Source organism: Gymnoscopelus microlampas, assembly GCF_963454915.1.
Source record: "Gymnoscopelus microlampas genome assembly, chromosome: 8".
NCBI classification, from domain to species: domain Eukaryota; kingdom Metazoa; phylum Chordata; class Actinopteri; order Myctophiformes; family Myctophidae; genus Gymnoscopelus; species Gymnoscopelus microlampas.
The window spans coordinates 50513858-50534704 of record NC_139945.1 but is presented as its reverse complement, the minus strand read 5'-3'; the positions used below and the strand labels follow the sequence as shown (position 1 = coordinate 50534704).

The 20847-nt window shown below is 41.6% G+C and overlaps 2 protein-coding genes across 2 annotated transcripts; both read right to left on the bottom strand.

Moving 5' to 3' along the window:
• Nucleotides 1-68: 68 nt before the first annotated feature.
• Nucleotides 69-5397, bottom strand: LOC311050625 (uncharacterized protein; the record flags this gene model as incomplete). The annotated part of the gene is made up of 2 exons (XM_084064711.1): nucleotides 69-169; nucleotides 369-5397. 2 exons carry the CDS (start codon nucleotides 5395-5397, stop codon nucleotides 69-71), a joined length of 5130 nt encoding a protein of 1709 aa, XP_083920837.1.
• A 187-nt stretch (nucleotides 5398-5584) lies between these two features.
• On the bottom strand, nucleotides 5585-19863 carry LOC311050624 (mucin-2-like; the record flags this gene model as incomplete). Its single annotated transcript, XM_084064710.1, has 20 exons — nucleotides 5585-5825; nucleotides 6687-6834; nucleotides 7222-7281; nucleotides 7721-7877; nucleotides 10428-10667; nucleotides 11616-11795; nucleotides 12081-12219; nucleotides 12315-12466; nucleotides 13082-13182; nucleotides 13264-13313; nucleotides 13408-13663; nucleotides 14182-14308; nucleotides 15523-15624; nucleotides 16148-16229; nucleotides 16675-16792; nucleotides 17010-17135; nucleotides 17227-17428; nucleotides 18300-18414; nucleotides 18787-19033; nucleotides 19785-19863. The coding sequence occupies 20 exons, from the start codon at nucleotides 19861-19863 to the stop codon at nucleotides 5585-5587; spliced, it is 2922 nt and encodes a 973-aa protein (XP_083920836.1).
• Between the last annotated feature and the right edge of the window lie 984 nt (nucleotides 19864-20847).

Genomic DNA, 20847 nt, shown 5'->3' with positions numbered 1-20847 from the left:
ATTTTACCTGATGTTTAATTCCTTCTTACATGCTCATTATGACTTCACAGATTTCACTCTTTTTGCATTCAACTGGCCCTATAGAGGTCAATAGGGGCGTGGTGGTCGTGGTGATGGTGGTGGTGGTAGTTGTGGTTGTGGTAGTAGACAGGCATAGAGTACTGTTTTTCTTAATGTTACCCGTACACAAGGGATCACAGATTGCAAGGTAACACCAGCCCTCTGCATCTGTCACATTATAGATAATAGCTCCTAGTATGGGAGAAGATAAAAAAAACATTAACTCTTGCACTTAACTGATTTAAAAGATATGTTTTTATGAAATAAAGCCATGAGTGCCATTCGCTACAGGAACGTTTTTTACTTACCAGCAGGAAATTTCTGATTCTTGTACTTGCAAGAACATGTTCTCAATCTTTCTGTGGTTTCTGTTGGCTTTGTGGTTGTTGGTTGTGTGATGATGGGTATTTCTGTGGTTGTGCTAGGCTTCTCTGTTTTTGTGGTGGTTGTTGGTTTTTCTGTGGATGTGGTGGTCTTTGTCGGTTTTTCTGTGGTTGTGGTCGTTGTCAGATTTTCTGTGGTTGTGGTTGTTGTAGGTTTTTCTGTGGTTGTAGTGTGGACCACTTCTGTAGTTGTGGTAGGCTTAGTAGTAGTAGCTTGAATAGTGGTGGTAGTAAAGATAAAGGGTGTAGTAGTTGATGGGGTAGGTGTAGTTGTTGGTTTTGTAGTTGTAGTTGTGGTCTTTGTCGGTTTTTCTGTGGTTGTGGTCGTTGTTGGTTTTTCTGCAGTTGTGGTCATTGTTGTTTTTTTTGTAGTTGTGGTCATTGTTGTTTTTTCTGTAGTTGTGGTCGTTGTTGGTTTTTCTGTAATTGTGGTGGTTGTCGGTTTTTCTGTGGTTGTGGTAGTTGTCGGTATTTCTGTGGTTGTGGTCTTTGTCGGTTTTTCTGTGGTTGTGGTGGTTGTCGGTATTTCTGTGGTTGTGGTGGTTGTCGGTATTTCTGTGGTTGTGGTCTCTGTCGGTTTTTCTGTGGTTGTGGTGGTTGTCGGTATTTCTGTGGTTGTGGTATTTGTCGGTTTTTCTGTGGTTGTGGTGGTTGTCGGTATTTCTGTGGTTGTGGTGGTTGTCGGTATTTCTGTGGTTGTGGTAGTTATCGGTATTTCTGTGGTTGTGGTCTTTGTCGGTTTTTCTGTAGTTGTGGTGGTTGTCGGTTTTTCTGTGGTTGTGGTGGTTGTTGGTATTTCTGTGGTTGTGGTCGTTGTCGGTTTTTCTGTAGTTGTGGTCTTTGTCGGTTTTTCTGTGGTTGTGGTGGTTGTTGGTATTTCTGTGGTTGTGGGCTTTGTCGGTTTTTCTGTGGTTGTGGTGCTTGTCGGTATTTCTGTAGTTGTGGTCGTTGTGGGTTTTTCTGGAGTTGTGGTCTTTGTCGGTATTTCTGTGGTTGTGGTGGTTGTCGGTATTTCTGTGGTTGTGGTGGTTGTCGGTATTTCTGTGGTAGTGGTCTTTGTCGGTATTTCTGTGGTTGTGGTCTTTGTCGGTTTTTCTGTGGTTGTGGTGGTTGTTGGTATTTCTGTGGTAGTGGTCTTTGTCGGTTTTTCTGTAGTTGTGGTCTTTGTCGGTTTTTCTGTGGTTGAGGTGCTTGTCGGTATTTCTGTAGTTGTGGTCGTTGTGGGTTTTTCTGGAGTTGTGGTCTTTGTCGGTATTTCTGTGGTTGTGGTGGTTGTCGGTATTTCTGTGGTTGTGGGCTTTGTCGGTTTTTCTGTGGTTGTGGTGGTTGTCGGTATTTCTGTGGTTGTGGTGGTTGTCGGTATTTCTGTGGTAGTGGTCTTTGTCGGTTTTTCTGTGGTTATGGTGGTTGTCGGTATTTCTGTGGTTGTGGTCGTTGTCGGTTTTTCTGTAGTTGTGGTCTTTGTCGGTTTTTCTGTAGTTGTGGTAGTTGTCGGTATTTCTGTGGTTGTGGTCTTTGTCGGTATTTCTGTGGTTGTGGTCTTTGTCGGTTTTTCTGTGGTTGTGGTGATTGTCGGTATTTCTGTGGTTGTGGTCGTTGTCGGTTTTTCTGTAGTTGTGGTCTTTGTCGGTTTTTCTGTGGTTGTGGTGGTTGTCGGTATTTCTGTGGTTGTGGTAGTTGTCGGTATTTCTGTGGTTGTGGTCTTTGTCGGTTTTTCTGTGGTTGTGGTGGTTGTCGGTATTTCTGTGGTTGTGGTGGTTGTTGGTATTTCTGTGGTAGTGGTCTTTGTCGGTTTTTCTGTGGTTGTGGTAGTTGTCGGTATTTCTGTGGTTGTGGTGGTTGTTGGTATTTCTGTAGTTGTGGGCTTTGTCGGTTTTTCTGTGGTTGTGGTAGTCGTCGGTATTTCTGTGGTTGTGGTGGTTGTTGGTATTTCTGTGGTAGTGGTCTTTGTCGGTTTTTCTGTGGTTGTGGTAGTTGTCGGTATTTCTGTGGTTGTGGTCTTTGTCGGTTTTTCTGTGGTTGTGGTGGTTGTCGGTATTTCTGTGGTTGTGGTGATTGTCGGTATTTCTGTGGTTGTGGTGGTTGTTGGTATTTCTGTGGTAGTGGTCTTTGTCGGTATTTCTGTGGTTGTGGTGGTTGTCGGTATTTCTGTGGTAGTGGTCTTTATCGGTTTTTCTGTGGTTATGGTGGTTGTCGGTATTTCTGTGGTTGTGGTAGTTGTCGGTTTTTCTGTAGTTGTGGTCTTTGTCGGTTTTTCTGTAGTTGTGGTAGTTGTCGGTATTTCTGTGGTTGTGGTCTTTGTTGGTTTTTCTGTGGTTGTGGTGATTGTCGGTATTTCTGTGGTTGTGGTCGTTGTCGGTTTTTCTGTAGTTGTGGTCTTTGTCGGTTTTTCTGTGGTTGTGGTCGTTGTCGGTTTTTCTGTGGTTGTGGTAGTTGTCGGTATTTCTGTGGTTGTGGTCTTTGTCGGTTTTTCTGTGGTTGTGGTGGTTGTCGGTATTTCTGTGGTTGTGGTCTTTGTCGGTTTTTCTGTGGTTGTGTTGGTTGTCGGTATTTCTGTGGTTGTGGTGGTTGTCGGTATTTCTGTGGTTGTGGTCGTTGTGGGTTTTTCTGGAGTTGTGGTGGTTGTCGGTATTTCTGTGGTTGTGGTGGTTGTCGGTATTTCTGTGGTTGTGGGCTTTGTCGGTTTTTCTGTGGTTGTGGTGGTTGTCGGTATTTCTGTGGTTGTGGTGGTTGTCGGTATTTCTGTGGTAGTGGTCTTTGTCGGTTTTTCTGTGGTTATGGTGGTTGTCGGTATTTCTGTGGTTGTGGTCGTTGTCGGTTTTTCTGTAGTTGTGGTCTTTGTCGGTTTTTCTGTAGTTGTGGTAGTTGTCGGTATTTCTGTGGTTGTGGTCTTTGTCGGTATTTCTGTGGTTGTGGTCTTTGTCGGTTTTTCTGTGGTTGTGGTGATTGTCGGTATTTCTGTGGTTGTGGTCGTTGTCGTTTTTTCTGTAGTTGTGGTCTTTATCGGTTTTTCTGTGGTTGTGGTGGTTGTCGGTATTTCTGTGGTTGTGGTAGTTGTCGGTATTTCTGTGGTTGTGGTCTTTGTCGGTTTTTCTGTGGTTGTGGTGGTTGTCGGTATTTCTGTGGTTGTGGGCTTTGTCGGTTTTTCTGTGGTTGTGGTAGTTGTCGGTATTTCTGTGGTTGTGGTGGTTGTTGGTATTTCTGTGGTAGTGGTCTTTGTCGGTTTTTCTGTGGTTGTGGTAGTTGTCGGTATTTCTGTGGTTGTGGTCTTTGTCGGTTTTTCTGTGGTTGTGGTGGTTGTCGGTATTTCTGTGGTTGTGGTGATTGTCGGTATTTCTGTGGTTGTGGTGGTTGTTGGTATTTCTGTGGTAGTGGTCTTTGTCGGTATTTCTGTGGTTGTGGTGGTTGTCGGTATTTCTGTGGTAGTGGTCTTTATCGGTTTTTCTGTGGTTATGGTGGTTGTCGGTATTTCTGTGGTTGTGGTCGTTGTCGGTTTTTCTGTAGTTGTGGTCTTTGTCGGTTTTTCTGTAGTTGTGGTAGTTGTCGGTATTTCTGTGGTTGTGGTCTTTGTTGGTTTTTCTGTGGTTGTGGTAGTTGTCGGTATTTCTGTGGTTGTGGTCTTTGTCGGTTTTTCTGTGGTTGTGGTGGTTGTCGGTATTTCTGTGGTTGTGGTGGTTGTCGGTATTTCTGTGGTTGTGGTAGTTGTCGGTATTTCTGTGGTAGTGGTCTTTATCGGTTTTTCTGTGGTTATGGTGGTTGTCGGTATTTCTGTGGTCGTTGTCGGTTTTTCTGTAGTTGTGGTCTTTGTCGGTTTTTCTGTAGTTGTGGTAGTTGTCGGTATTTCTGTGGTTGTGGTCTTTGTTGGTTTTTCTGTGGTTGTGGTAGTTGTCGGTATTTCTGTGGTTGTGGTCTTTGTCGGTTTTTCTGTGGTTGTGGTGGTTGTCGGTATTTCTGTGGTTGTGGTAGTTGTCGGTATTTCTGTGGTTGTGGTCGTTGTGGGTTTTTCTGTGGTTGTGGTGGTTGTCGGTATTTCTGTGGTTGTGGTCGTTGTGGGTTTTTCTGTGGTTGTGGTGGTTGTCGGTATTTCTGTGGTTGTGGGCTTTGTCGGTTTTTCTGTGGTTGTGGTGGTTGTCGGTATTTCTGTGGTTGTGGTCTTTGTCGGTTTTTCTGTGGTTGTCGGTATTTCTGTGGTTGTGGTGGTTGTCGGTATTTCTGTGGTTGTGGTGGTTGTCGGTATTTCTGTGGTTGTGGGCTTTGTCGGTTTTTCTGTGGTTGTGGTGGTTGTCGGTATTTCTGTGGTTGTGGTCTTTGTCGGTTTTTCTGTGGTTATGGTGGTTGTCGGTATTTCTGTGGTTGTGGTCGTTGTCGGTTTTTCTGTAGTTGTGGTCTTTGTCGGTTTTTCTGTGGCTGTGGTGGTTGTTGGTATTTCTGTGGTTGTGGGCTTTGTCGGTTTTTCTGTGGTTGTGGTGCTTGTCGGTATTTCTGTAGTTGTGGTCGTTGTGGGTTTTTCTGGAGTTGTGGTCTTTGTCGGTATTTCTGTGGTTGTGGTGGTTGTCGGTATTTCTGTGGTTGTGGTCTTTGTCGGTTTTTCTGTGGTTGTGGTGGTTTTCGGTATTTCTGTGGTTGTGGTCTTTGTCGGTTTTTCTGTAGTTGTGGTAGTTGTCGGTATTTCTGTGGTTGTTGGTTTTTCTTTGGTTGTTGTCGTTGTCGGTATTTCTGTAGTTGTGGTCTTTGTCGGTTTTTCTGTGGTTGTGGTCGTCAATGGCGTCCCTTCTGTGGTTGTGGTCATTGTCGGTTTTTCTGTAGTTGTGGCCGTTGTCGGTTTTTCTGTGGTTGTGGTGGTTGTCGGTTTTTCTGTGGTTCTGGTCGTTGTCGGGTTTTCTTTAGTTGTGGTCGTCAATGGCGTCCCTTCTGTGGTTTTGGTCGTTGTTGGTTTTTCTGTAGTTGTGGTCATTGTCGGTTTTTCTGTGGTTGTGGTCGTTGTCGGCTTTCCTGTAGTTGTGGTCTTTGTCGGTTTTTCTGTTGTTGTGGTCGTTGTCGGTTTTTCTGCGGTTGTGGTCGTTGTCGGGTTTTCTGTGGTTGTGGTCGTTGTAGGTTTTTCTGTGGTTGTAGTGTGGACCACTTCTTTAGTTGTGATAGGCTTAGTAGTAGTAGCTGGAATAGTGGTGGTAGTAAAGATAAAGGGTGTAGTAGTTGATGGGGTAGATGTAGTTGTTGGTTTTGTAGTTGTGGTCCTTGTCGGTTTTTCTGTGGTTGTGGTCGTTGTCGGCTTTTCTGTAGTTGTGGTCGTTGGCGGCTTTTCTGTAGTTGTGGTGTGGACCACTTCTGTGGTTGTGGTCGTCAATGGAGGGCCTTCTGTGGTTGTGGTTGTTGTAGGTTTTGCTGTGGTTGTGGTGTGGACCACTTCTGTAGTTGTGGTAAGCTTAGTAGTAGTAGCTTGAATAGTGGTGGTAGTAGAGATAAGGGGTGTAGTAGTTGATGGGGTAGGTGTAGTTGTTGGTGTTGTAGTAGTCGTAGGACATGGCTTCATGACCCTCGTAATGTTTCCATTCTTTCCACAGGTTGCAGTGATACAAGTACCATCTCCATCATGTGTGTCATAAATTGTTGCTCCGTATTGGTATTTGTTTCCATTGTACCAACAAAAGCAAGCTAAGATAGAAACAACATACACACAAAATGTTGATAGAGTAATTTTTGTAGTATATATGTTTAAAGTAATAATATTACATTATAAATATATCAGAATAATATATAGTTACCATTGACATCATAGGTGCAGGTCGCTTTTGTGGATGCACAAGAACTTCAAACATATGGAGATTAAAGAAGTTTAGTTCATGAATATTGAAAACTACATTGCAATTTGACATCACATTTTCAAGCACAATTGTCAAGAGGATTGTTAATATTTTAGAACATTTAGCATTGGACAGTTTCAATGATATTTGATTCGTTTTTTGGGATTCATTTGGAGTTTTGAATGATTAAACACATTTCAGGTTTTCATGTACAGAGCACTGAGTCGGCTGAGGAATGAAAATACATTTATCCCAATTTCATACACTGAATTTTGTGCATAGCACATGTACACATTATATGAATTTGAATCCCTCACTTTGGTTGATTTATTTCCTTTTGGGGAGTTTTGGTGCACACAATAAACATTCCACTATCCTCTCACTGTATGTGTCAATCATTGTTTCTTTCTACAGCATTACATCAACCAATTTATATAAATACCATGTGTAGCAGCTATAGACTGAAGGCATGTCCTCGCCTTCCTTATAATGCTCTCCATCAACATAACAGCCACACTGGTTTGTCTGCACACATTTCATAGTAGATTCTTCCAGATAAGGTCGTTCCTGAGGGCATCGTGGGTAGCACCCTAAGACAAGATGATTCAGTGGAGAACATAGAACAACACAGAATGGATATGAGTTGAGATTGCACATCCGGATCTCTGGTGTAAACATTTAATTATATTTATAATATTACACTACCCCGGATCATATACCATATCAGTAACTACTGTAACAAACTCGAGCCGTGAAACAGGACTTGAGATGTTCTACTTATTGTCTTCATTTGTTTTGCCATTTGCTTTAAACTACTACTTTTCTTAATTGAATTCTCCTCAGGCATTTAGTTCTGTTATCCTACTTCCTCTGTTTTCCTTATCTATAAATAAATGAATACGTCATACCCTCCAGAGCCGGTATCGGATTGGTGCATACTCCTGAAGGATTTGTGCAAGTCTTCATACATGGTTTACCACAGGGTTCATAATGCCATTCACATTCTCCAGATGGGTTGTAATAATCACAGAACAGAGCTGTGTAGGACAGAGACAGTTATCAAGACAACAGCAAACCCCTGTCTGTTAGGGTCTCTAGTGTATCAGAATGCAACAGATTGACAATAGACTCTATCATGCACAGCAGCCATATGACATAAGACATTCACAGACATTCACAGGTGTTACCAATGATACTAATGAAGGCTCTGTTCCATTCTGGTCAGACGGAGTCAGGGTGCTGATATTGTGCATGTGTACAAATGGAACCAAATGGACCCGTAAGGGTCCAACTCTCGTTATGGGGGTCGTGGAAAACTGAAATTCAAAAATATGAGAACTACTGTGCTACACTAAATGGAACAGAGCCTTCATTAGTATCACTGGTAACACCTGTGAAGGAAGCGATAATATGGGTGCTGTGCATAGAGCCAATGACAGATGCTTTTATGTTTGATTTGCTTGGACAAGGACTCACGGCAGACTTTGGGAGTTCTCCACCTCACGCACACTCCAGCTGTGTTACAGGCAGCAGCGTAAGCTGCCACCGCTGTGCAGAAACACTCACAGTCACCCCCAGAGTTACAGGCACATGAGTCCTTCACACACGTATCATAGTAGTTTTTGGGATCCACCTTTTTCCAGAGAAAACATTTAATAATTATAATTACGATTTTCTAGTGAATTCATCAAGACATTACTAAACATAGCATATGTTATTGACAAGAATGAACCAAAACCAATCAGTAGAATAAAATGCTGTATAAAGTTCCTTAATACATTTTAGCGGTATTTATTAGCAATACATGTGCAATATGTTTATGTGGTTATTTGTTTTTGGGAAGGGGGATTTGTTTACAAAATATGCTTGTTATGTCTAGAGAGAGTGTGTACTGTAGCAGTGTGGATTTCTTTGCATCTTGGGTGGGAGGGAGGGAGGGACGGATGGACCGAACGAATGAACGAACGACCGAACGAACGACGGAGCAGAGTTGAATTAACTGTGCTAGATTCAAGTTGGACCTCAACTTGGGGTTTTATATGCAGGTCTCATCCTTTTGATGATATATGACCACAACACTGCCCTCAATAACCTAACCTAAACTAACTTAAATATTCAGTATTTTGTTGCAGTTAACAAGTTAATAAATATGTTGTTTTGGTGGATTCACTTCAATTATCAATAAAGTTCACTAATTACTATACAAACGATTATGATATTATAACCAGTGTTGGGAAAGTTCACTTAAAATATGAACTAGTTCAAAGTTCAGTTCACAAATTTTAAAATGAACTAGTTCAAAGTTCAGTTCATAATTCAAAATTTTGAACTAAAGTTCATGGTTCAAAAAATGAACTAGTTCAGTTCTTTTTCGTTCTTTTTTTTCAATATATATTAGTGCTGTCAGGCGATTAAAATTTTTAATCGCGATTAATCGCATGATTTGTGTAGTTAATCGCGCGATTAATCGCTTATTAATCGCATATTTTTATTGTCTCAAACTTGAATGATTAACTGAAAAGCAGTGCATTGTATTGTATTGTATATGGAGCAGGATGCATCCGAATCTATTATTTATTATTATTACTATACTTTTATTTTTTATCCAATACATTATAAAACCAATGTTATTTATTTAATTTTCTTATACATTATATCCTCTCTGGTGTACATACACAAAGCACCCTATATTTATTATTTCCAGTGGTGTAAAGTAACTAAGTACATTTATTCAAGTACTGTACTTAAGTACAATTTTGAGGTACTTTTACTTTACTAGAGTATTAGCAGTTTTCAGTACTTACTTACTTCTACTCTACATCTCAGAGGCAAATATTGTACTTATTTTTAATTATTTGAAAACTGAAGTTACTAGTTACTATGTAGATTTTGCAAATACATGAATCACTTCAGCCCTATTTAAGTTTTGGCTATTGGAAAATAGCCGATCTACAAGCTCACAACCGATACCTCTATGCTCACAAAAGGTCACGGTGCGACACAGTGAGCTTGTAGATCTGCTATTTTCTAAAGATTTTCATTCATCTTGGTGGGAGGCCTACTTTTCTTGGACGCTTTTTTTCTCTCTGCCAAAAATAGCAGATCTACAAGCTCACAACGCGTTGCGCTGCAACACGTTGTGAGCTTGTAGATCGGCTATTTTTGGCTTATGTTCCCCCCATCTGGGGTTCATGTGGTTAATACTAATGTAATGCATAATAATGTAATGGTGTTTTAATTTTTCATTCATCTTGGCGGGGGGGCTGGGGGCTTGTCAAAGTGAGTGTATGACACTGTTAACATCAAAAGCCAGGTGCAGAAGTCCACTTTTAATGCCAAAATAAAGTCGGGTCGGACGTCCAGACTACAATACGTTCATTCAGAGGTTCGGGGGCCGGGGCTACCGTCCTAAAGTCGGCTGTAGGCTACGGTGCACGACGCATCAGCCACGGTCCGGACATGTTGTTGTAACATCCCAAACTCATTTCGCCGTTCCGCGGTGTTTACTTTATTAATTCAGCCCAGCTTCAAGTTAATTTTGTCGGCAGTGAAGCCAAGGAAACAACACGATACTTTGGAAGAGACACAAGTCAACTTCCAAATGCTTGTGGCCGGGAAATGAGCTTCGCAGAGCGGATAAAGTGTCAGCTCTTCGCCCTGGCCGAGTGGCCGTAACTGTCTGTGCTGTTCACTAGCTGTCGCTGCAATGAGACTGTTCACTCGAAGTCGGTCTCCGCTCTGCGCACATGAATTTGAGACGCCGCCTTGCTTTTCTATTTTTTTGGCTGATGGTGCGTTCAAGACGCCTCGGAAACACAGAATAGGATGAAATACAACATGACAAACCGATGTAACCATGGAATTTTGGGACACTCTTGAACGAAGTTTGAACGAAGAGAGAACGCCGTTCACAAACGCCAGAATGAACGCGTTCACAATAACGTTCATCTAGCGGATATACAGTACGTTCAGTTCACGTTCGCCCAAAATACGAACGAGTTCATGAACGATCGTTCATTGAACGCGTTCAGGCACAACACTGATTATAACCGTACATACGTGTGTGTGTGTGTGTGTGTGTGTGTGTGTGTGTGTGTGTGTGTGTGTGTGTGTGTGTGTGTGTGTGTGTGTGTGTGTGTGTGTGTGCGTGCGTGTATGTGTATGTGTGAGTGTGACGTGTTACCTTCAAGTGACAGGCTTTGAATACATCAGTGTTGATAATGCTGCAGTGCCTCACAGCCCAGGCCTGTCTGTAGGAGTAGACAACACAAGGACCTTTCTCACTTTCCTTGTCAGGACAACTAGGAGAAACTTTCCAGCTGTTTCCAAATTGAAGAGCTTTCACAACAACTTCCTGGTTCCTGGTTGTGAAATCATTCCTTGCATTTCCATCATAGTTCCCACACAGACCACACACCTTTCCCTGGAGGAAAAATTGCATGCCATTTATAAAACACTAGAGTTTCGGGGGGCTACGCCCCCCTCAACCCCAGCCGCGCACGGGGCCCAGCGTGGCCGTGTGTATATTGGGGGACCCAAATCGCCGGAGTAAAACTGTGGAAATTTTTTTTTGAAAAAGGAAAAAATTTGAAGAAATAATATTTGTTATGTTTCAGGGGGTCCACAGGGGGTCCGCGGACCCCCTGATGGTCCACTGACCCCCTGTGGAGTGTTGGGACGCGCGGGGACACCCCTGGAACATTTTTTTTTTTTTTCATGAAGGTGGTTGCTTGTTTCTGGCGCTGGCTGTGCAAACCTGGCAACCCAGCACATGCTGCCGCACAAACGTGGCAACCCAGCGCATGCTGCCGCACGTTACACCAGAAATGGTGCCTGGAGAAAATGGTGACCAAAAAAAAGTTTGGAAAAAAAGGAAAAAACCCCCGCAGCGGCTGCGTGCTGTTGTGGTGATGAGGTCGTGCGCACGGTAAACGGTACGAAGCTGGCTCCCCTTCCGTTTTGTCCGACATTTGGTGAGTAGAATTAATTATGTTGCGCGGTGGAAAAGGTGTAGTGAGCAGTGAGATGTCCCCTACGCGAGGCGTAAATTCAGCGCGGCCGCCGTGGCGACTCAGTTGGCGACATGTGGTCTGGCGGTGCGTTGTTTATTCGATAACAGAGCTGTGGGGTGTCGACACCGAGGGTGCGGAAGTTGGTCGCCATTTATATAGTTAGATTCAGGAATCATCAAACAACCGCCTTTGCTCCAGGCAGTCAGTTTAGCATTTTACCCCAATTCTGAAGCCCTCAGATGTTTTGATATAGTGTAATAATTCTTACAGCACCACATAATTGATACTATAGATACTATAGATATAGAGTGTTGGTTCTATTCTTAACGAGATGTATGTGTTTTCTATTGTTGACTCACCTTGTGTGTAGAGCTGAGTTTGATCATCAGACCGGTCTTCTTGTCCCAGATGAGAGTCAGTCCCTGTTTTGCCTCAAGCACCAGATAAATGCCCATAGTGTGGACCTTATAGGAGACGTCCTGGCTTTTATTTTGTTTGACAACTCTGACTCTTTCCTCACTCAGTTCAATTTCAGTGTCCTGAAATAACAAAGAGCAAAACATGTTGACTTGTAATGCACCATTAAGGTATGTGTCGAGCAAATATGCATTTCTTTTAACTGTGCTTTGTACCCCTAAGAAGAGCTTGATCAAGATGGAGCAGGTTTGGTAGGCAGGCCCACATGGGACACTCTCAGTCAGAACCCTGAAGGTGCCGTTGGTATTGCTGCCGCAGTAATCCTGTAAGATGCTGGCATTAGCAGTCTGACTGAATTCACATCACATCAAACCACTGAGATCACAGAAAGAGACTCACTACTGTACCTGAGCAAAGACATATCCACAGCCACCATGAAAAGAGAACCTCTTGTCATCAAAAGTGACATAATGACCCTCTCCATAGATGCTGCAGGTCCCTGCACATTGCTTTGTGGTGCAATTCCATGTTCTCCCAGAGCATGTGCTGTAATGACCGTGACAGAATGGTGTTAATCTAGAACATCAGATAAATGCTAAATAAAACACAAAAACATCATCCAGTGCATACAGGTCCCTTACCAGGTGTTACAGTCCACCTTGACTGTCTGTCCAGGCTGATAGGTGAGCCCACCATACAAACAGGGACACTGGTTCTCTTTGATACATCCCCCTTTACCATCGGACAGCAAGCCATCAGGACACATACAGCCTGACTCACAATCAGAGCTCACCTACAAAACACATCAACACAAGTTCTGTTCAACATATACCACACCTTTATCAGCAACAAACTGAAGTCAGCATTGCATTGATAATAATGAATAATTATAATATTATTGATAATCGATAATTATAGATTATCAATATAACTAAGTGATTCATTTTTCCATCACCAAGTGTTGTGTTGATGATGATACCAATAATGTGTTACCAATAATATTAATTAAGGCTCTGTTACATTCAGGTCAAACAGAGTCACAGTGCTGATATTGTGCATGTTGGCTCACTGGAAACACTCTGCTACACCAATGGGTCTCAAAGTGTGGTCCAGGGACCCTCATGGTTCCTTGAGGGGCTTCCAAATGGCCCCTTACGGGTGTATAACTCTGAGAGTGTACATTTGTACACTCTCAGAGTTATGGGGGTCCTTGAAGTTTGAGAACCACTGTGCTACACAAAATGGAACAGAGCCTTCATAAGTATCATTGGTAACACCTGTGAAGGAAGTAAGGAAGAGGCCCAATTTCCTTCCAATATGGCTGCTGTGCATATAGCCTATTCATTCTGGGGTTCTGTTTTGTGTATTGTCTCAACAAGCTATGGTAAAAAAGCAAAAGTCAATTTACACATTCCGTGTCGGCAGACTGACAGCTCTTCTGGCATTCTGAGCCTTTTGCGTCCACCAAAGCATTGGAGCAGTTGAAGAAGGCCATCGGAGCTTTGCAGGCTGAAAAGAAAATGGTGTTAAAAACCACACCATACTTGTTATGTTAGAAATGATCCAATGAGTAAAGTGCTGAGTACCCACATGTAATGTTTGGTTTTCCATAACAGTTGAGTTTCCCATGCTTGCAGACACTAGGGAGTGAAAGAGACACGTTGGAGAGAAGATCAAAGAGTAGCAGTAAAAAAACATCAGAGAAGAAGCATATTGGAGCAGTGAAATCCTCACCAGGTTGTTCCCTGGATCTTGACGGTGTTCCCCGATTGAATCTGGTGATACTTGTCATAGCAGGGACATTTTATCGCCGGCACACAGTCTCCCTTTTCATTCAGGTAAGTTCCTTCAGCACATCCACAGCCGTCCACAGGAGTAAACGCAATCTGGCACGTGGCGTCGGGCTGGCTTAGAGAGCGACAGCCCCGATTACAGCCGGTCATTTTGTAGCTGTACACCATGTTAGCAGGGCAGGAGGTTGTGTATTTTTCTGTGAAAACATGAGAGCCTATGAGTGGTTTGATTCTAACAAGCACTGCTGTTACCCTATCAGCGCCCATACCCTAGGTGGGGTTGGCGAAAGGGCCTACTCTGTGTGGAGTTTGCATGTTCTCCCCGTGTCTCCTAGGGTAGTTAATACCCTCACAAAAACATGTAGTAATCCTGGTCACTATACTGCCTCCCCCTGGTCAGCCGGGGCGCCTGATGGAGGGGAAGGGAACTGGTTGGAATAACGTGTTCCTTCCACGCGCTACGTCCAACCAGGGAAACTCCCCCCTGTCAGGTGACAAGAAGGTCAGTTGGCTCTCATGCATTGAAGGAGGCATGAGCTCGGCCCTGGCCTCCCTAGGCTGGTGGGGGGATTGTAGTGCCCAGGATCACTTAGCAAATTGGCACCGGGTGAAAAAATGGTTACAAAATCGAGGGATAATTTATTTATTTTTTTAAACAAAAAAAAACCAAGCACTGCTGTTCATGTGAAAGCAGATGTTTGTATGTAGAGCTTACCGCACACTGTGTCTCTCCACCCAGTGATGAAGATGCCTGCAGCAGCGCAGGTCTGAACGTAGGCAGATACAGCCGCACACATGCAGTCCTCGCTCTTCGCACAGGAGCAGGTAGCCTCCTTACAGCTCTATGAAGAGGGTTATTCACAGGGTCAATCTATGCACGCATTTAATCGACATTTGGCTGAATTATTTGAAAAATATCAAATCTTACAGCTTCATAGAACTCTGGATCTATTTCAGAATGGCACTGAGAAAAAATCCCTTTGGGATCAGCAATCATGGAACACCAATTCTCAGCGTACCTCTCTGTAAAAAAAAGAAAGAAAGTGTGATGCACTGAAATAGTTCAATACACAGACTAAAACACTGTGCAGATAACTGACCTTTCTGCACATTCTGACTGCATGCGCCGGTAAAGACTTTGCTGGCAGGACAGGAAGCTTTACTCATCCATGTATTAGCAAACTGCGCAGCCCGACCCTCAATCAGCCCAGAAGTGGTTTTCAAGTCATCAGTTTTAACATCGTTAAAGTCTCCACAAAGACCTGGGGAAACAACAGTCATATCAATATATCACCCTATTGAATATATTGTTTATTAATAATACAAAACATTATGGTATGGATGCATACCCCGGAGCTTCCCCTTAAGAGATGCAGCAGCTGTGATGTAGACTTGCATTCTGGGTGTTAGCTGTATCTGCACCTGGAGTCCATAGCTAGTATGAATGAGCATGTGGAACGTGGACGGCTTGAAGACTTTTAGATTGTCTGTGAAATACAGATTTACAGAATGACTTACAGTACATTAAAGACAATCAACATCGATGGCTGTAATAAACCAATTAGACTACATGTAAGAAGAAAAAAAAATCCATCCAATGGATGGAAACTCACCCAGGAGGAGGGGTACTTGAGAAATCAGTTTGTTATAATATATTGTTCCACTCTCTTCGACTTTAATTTTCTGTAGTTAAAAAACAAATAAGTATGTCTTACTTGACCACTCAATGTCTTACGTATTGTCCACCATATGTACTTATAGGCTATATAAAATGTAAAGTAATAATAGTATTTCATGAATTAATTAATTTATTTGGTGATAAAAAGAAGACACATCAGCACAACATACATCAGACAAAATATTACAGAGGATAACTATAAATATAAAAAAATAAATACGCACCTTTACATATTTTAAATTACTCATTTAATTTACCAACTAAAACCAGGAGTGAAAGTAGGGCATTACAAAAACTATGAGAAGCTAAACATTGTTACCAAAGGCAAGTGTTGATTTGTTTATGTGTGAGAAAGAGAGACATAGCCTGGTAACCTACCTGTCCTGGCAGGACTACAGTAACAGCCTCCAGACATGTCTCAGAGTCAGATTTGCCACATCTGGACAGATCACCATGAACTGTGATGTTCTCACTTTTCACCTGGAAAACAAGGTGAAGATAGAAGCAGCCTTTATTTGAACTGGGAAAGAGGAACAAAAGATCAAGAATAGCAGACCAACAAGATCACAACAGGTCCTGACAGGTTGATAAGCATCAACCTGTCAGGATTTGCTTAACACCAGAAATGAAAAGTTACAAATTGAGGCTTTACTTGCAAGTTTGCAATCATTCTGAAAGTAGTGAAGCTACTGTATACCCACAAGAAATTAATTAAAACCTTTGTATGTGCTGACATACAATGAAAAACCCAATACAAACTGGTCACTGGAAGGCAGGTTTCCGAACTGTCCACAGCCCTCCTCTGACACATAGACTGAACTGACAGAAATAGTGCTATCTTATAATAAGCATTAGTGAAGACCATATATGAAGATTGGTTGAAAATGGGGGAATTTATCCTTTAACATAAGAAAAACCCTTTCCTCATAATGCAGTAAATCTCAGTCAACAGTAGCATGAATCGATACAGTTTGAGATGTTTCATCTTGTTTGTTTGACTAACTTGTGTCAGAATATAGGAGCAGTCTCCGCTGAACTCGTATTGGTTCTCATCGTAGGTGGTGAAGAAACTGCCAGCCATGACACTGCAGGTTCCAGGACAGTTGGTGTCAACACAACTCCACCTACCACCTGCACAGGTACTGAAAAACACACACATGTCTACATTTATATACTACTATACACTTACACATAATTCCATGTAGTACAGTTCATGTAAATTGTACGGTATGCACATATATATTTCATGCCCTTAGCACAGTGGTTTTCAACCAGTGGTCCTTGAGAGAGTACCAGGGGGTCCCCAGCAAGATTAGTTAACATAGCGTCACAATAATTTTTAACAACTTAGCAGTCAAAAAACATTAATGATACAACGTTTCGGTCACTCTGAACTTCATCAGGTCATCAGGTAGATGTAGGCTACCTGATGAAGGTCTGAACGACCGAAATGTACGATTAAAGATTTTTTTTGCTTTAAGTGAAGATAGTGTGTGGGATTCCCTTTGTTTCTATACAGTTTATTATTACCATTTTGAACATGTCTTGGAGTAGGACTCTCCAGCCGTGTAGATTTTGCCATCGTGAACACAGGAACACTGTGAAACAGGGACACAGCCACTCTTCTGGATGTCGTCAAACACAGTTCCTTAAGATTAAGGTAATAATTATTATTATTAATACATATTCAGGGATTTCTACACTTAAGGTGCATAGGAGAAAAAAAGGCGTATTCTGACATAAGATCTTTGTGTGTATTTATGTGACCAACACATGTAAACATGTTAACCTACTTATTCTCATAACCTGATCATTTCCAGGAATCAGATATTTATGTTATATTAATGTGGTGATTCTTGTTGTACCTGCTGGACAGAAGCATCCGTTGATGCAGTGGTCGTCACACTGCTTACTCCTCTCTGTGTTACTGCAGGTGTCTGTACAGGGACTTCCACATTCTTTGTACTCCATGTTGTATGGACAGCTCTTTGCTATTGAACAATACCAAAACAATACTGTAAGTGCCACGACTGAATTTTAAACAGTGCTTTGATATATTTTTAAGTATTAAATATTTCTTACTACAGAGTTGATGATTCTGTGGATTTCCACCGGCGTGGGCACACTGGCGAGAATACTCAGCCAGGGTTGAACACAGACATGAACTGCCGTTGTCACAGTGACAGAGATCGCGGGAACAAGCTTGGAGAAAAGATTCATAATCCAGCAGCTCTCTACAGCCTTTGAAGGGCGATGATGCCAAGAGCTGCTCACACGTTACATTCTGTGGGTCAGAATAAAGAAACAGAATTTGCATGGAGCATATTCACGTGGGTGATATATTGAAATATGTTGAATATTTGATATGTATCACTTTTGTTTTCATTACATGTTGGTTACAAGACGTGTTGTTTGGTTGGACGGCTACACAGCTGTTTGAGGGATCATTGGCTAACCAGCGTTCTACGTAATCATCCACTTCAATCACGTCCCCTGTTGAGAGACAATACGATAAGTAAACTTTAATGATAAGTCACTTTTAGCAACACAGAGTTCCTACAGTATGTTTTTTCTTCTCTTTTTTTTTACCGTTTTCTATAAATTCGTTGTAGATCTGGACTCCATTAAAATCTCCACACAGTCCACAGGTTTGGTTCTTGAACTGTTCATCCAATTCCACCTTAAAACAATTTTCAAAATAAAACATATTCAGTATCAATGTTCTGCTCACACTATTTTAACATTAATATGTATTAATGGCATTATTATTGTATTGTAACATTATACAATAGGTAAATCGGATTAGTCAGCTAGACATTTAGAACGTGTTTAAATCAGCATGACAGCACACCTATCTCAAATGCTCAAATGAAAAATGACTCATCATTATAATGATTGTATCACTTTAGTGATTGTAATGTTCTACTTATCTGTGCATGTTATTATTATTATTATTATTATTATTATTATTATTATCTGTGCATACGTGTGTGTATACCCACGATTCAGTGGATGTTATTCTTTATCATTCATATATTTGATATATTTTCATCTTTATGAATATTTAATAAATACTCAATATTGTGCTGAGCAAAAAAAAACATTTTTGTATACATTTGTAATAATTAATAATGAAGAATGTTGTCCAGACCTACCCACAGAGAGTCTTCAAAGTTGGTCATGAGAACAAGGCCGAACTTAGCTTTGACCTTGACGTAGGACGAAAGTCTCTCCACTGAAACGCCAGACTCACTGAACTGATCTGTCACCCTGGAGAGACACAGACACAGCTGGTTTCAACTGTCATGTAATTATGCTGCTGTCCAACAAAACCCCACAGTCAATGGCTGAAACTAGTTTGTGTAAAGTCATAGCTAGCTAAAACAAGCAGTTACAGTGTACCTGACAACCAAATAGCAGCTTATCATATTGCGGCCGACTAACCCTCCAGGTCATGGGATCTAGTCTTTTTTTTCAACCATTTGCTGATGAGGACCTTTGTCTTTGATTTCTGCATATTAGGCATTAGCAAGCTCTCCGGTGTAAGAACTATGTAATTAGCTGTTTTCACTCATTCTTTACTAAAGACACCCCTACTAGTAATGATCATAACATGTTCTAATATTACTGGCCAATACGTACGCTTTCTCGTTAAAACTGATGGATGTGTTTGTCATTTGAAAGATGGCTCCTTCCAGGTTCATTGTGACTTTGAATCCGTCTTCTGTTCTCTGCAGTTGGATGTTAAACTGACTATATGAGGCCTTGCATTGAGACGTCAGGATGTAGTTACAACCTGAAGTCATCTGGAAGACATCTCCATCAAATGTCTTGAAGTGCTCGTTCCCCCATGTACTGCAGAACTTCTCATTATGAGTTGGTCTAACCTCTGCAGGGATGACAAAAGATTAGCCTGGGCTTTCTCCAATAAGAGTAAAATACATGTAAAATGCTAAAGGAACTTTATAGTATTGATTTACAATAAAACATAAACGTGTGTGTGGGTGCATGTGTGCGTGCGTGCGTGCGTACCTGCGTGCGTGTGTGAGTGCGTATGTATATGTGTATGTATATGCGTGTGTATATTCCTGTATGCAGTGTTTTTGTTTCCAGGCAGACACATTGTTAAATATTCCAATGTTACCTGTTAAGGGGCCTTTGTTGATCGACTGAATTAAGACTGGGAGAAAAGGAATAAAACATATTTACTGTCAAATCACATCTTTACCATACATCAGTGGATTTGTACACGTTATTTTTGTACTGGTTAATCTTGTAAAGACTCCTAAATACAAATACATTTAATGAATGACATCATCAATGAGCTGAGGATATTTTAACACATTTTCACAACTTCTGTTCCTTTAAATAGTCACTATTGTATCAGATCCAACATAAAACACAAATAAAGCCACTTTCTACTATTAGTTCTGTGCACATGCCTATTGCTGGCACAATATTAATTTTAAATACATTTTAATGACAAATCGAACACATTATGCATTCATCAGCTTGTAATCTCCAATTATTTGATCTAATTTGATCTAAATGTTCTGTAATATTGAGAACAGCCTCAAGTAACTATTTCAGTGGGCTGTTTGAACTACTGCATTTTACAAACTTGAACTTTAGTTACATACCGGCATTTATGGCAGGAAGCCCCAAGAACACGGCCATCCACGGCTGCAGCCATCGCTGTGGCATCCTGTTCAGATCCATTTTCTGACAGGTTGGTTTGGTTGTTCTTGTTGGACTTTTTGCATGTTTTTATATCCACCTAATAGTAACCATCCCGCCCACTGACCTTCTCTCGACACACCCAGAACCCTACAGCTTGTATTTGCTCTTTCTATTAGCCTTTATTTCTATTTGCCGTTACTTAAACCTATGTCATCATGAACCTTTTGAACCCATCCATTGTATTCAGAATCACAATTCTGCTACCAGGACGGCCATAGCTGTATGGGTGAGAGGCCGCCTAGAAAACGTGCCCCTCTGTGAACAGCACTCAGCTGGGTAAAGCTGAAAACTGAACTTCTCCCGTGGGATGAAATTGATCTAATTATTAATTCTTAAATAACAATTATTAGGTCCAGTAGGCTACATACACTTCATACACATAACACAATACAAGAGATGAAAGGTTCAGCATTACACTACACACACACACACACTATATGATAGAACTTAAGTCAAATGTACAAAAGGAAAATGTTCTTTGTATAGAAACTGAAGTTGAAACGCCAGTTTTATTTCCTTTGATGCTAAGAATAATTGTGTAGTTACATGTTACATGTTTGATAATGGAAACCTGCTTTACATGAATGCTCAGGCTCACTGACATTGATTCCCTGTCTGTGACCAACATCCAAACCTTCAAAAGTAATGATGGCTTGCTCTTCCTTCTTGCTCCCAAGCAATATTGATTTGAGTGACCACATGACATTGGTCTAGCACCACCACCGGGCCAAACTTTTTAATGAACAAATTGTGGAGGAATTTAGGCAGCCTGGCCACTAGAGAAAACTGTGTGTGTGTGTGTGTGTGTGTGTGTGTGTGTGTGTGTGTGTGTGTGTGTGTGTGTGTGTGTGTGTGTGTGTGTGTGTTATATATTTATATAAAGGTCATGGTTGTAGGCTGTGCCAACATGCAGGATGTTCCTATTGACGAACCCTGTTGTTGAATGAATGTCATGTTTAAAGT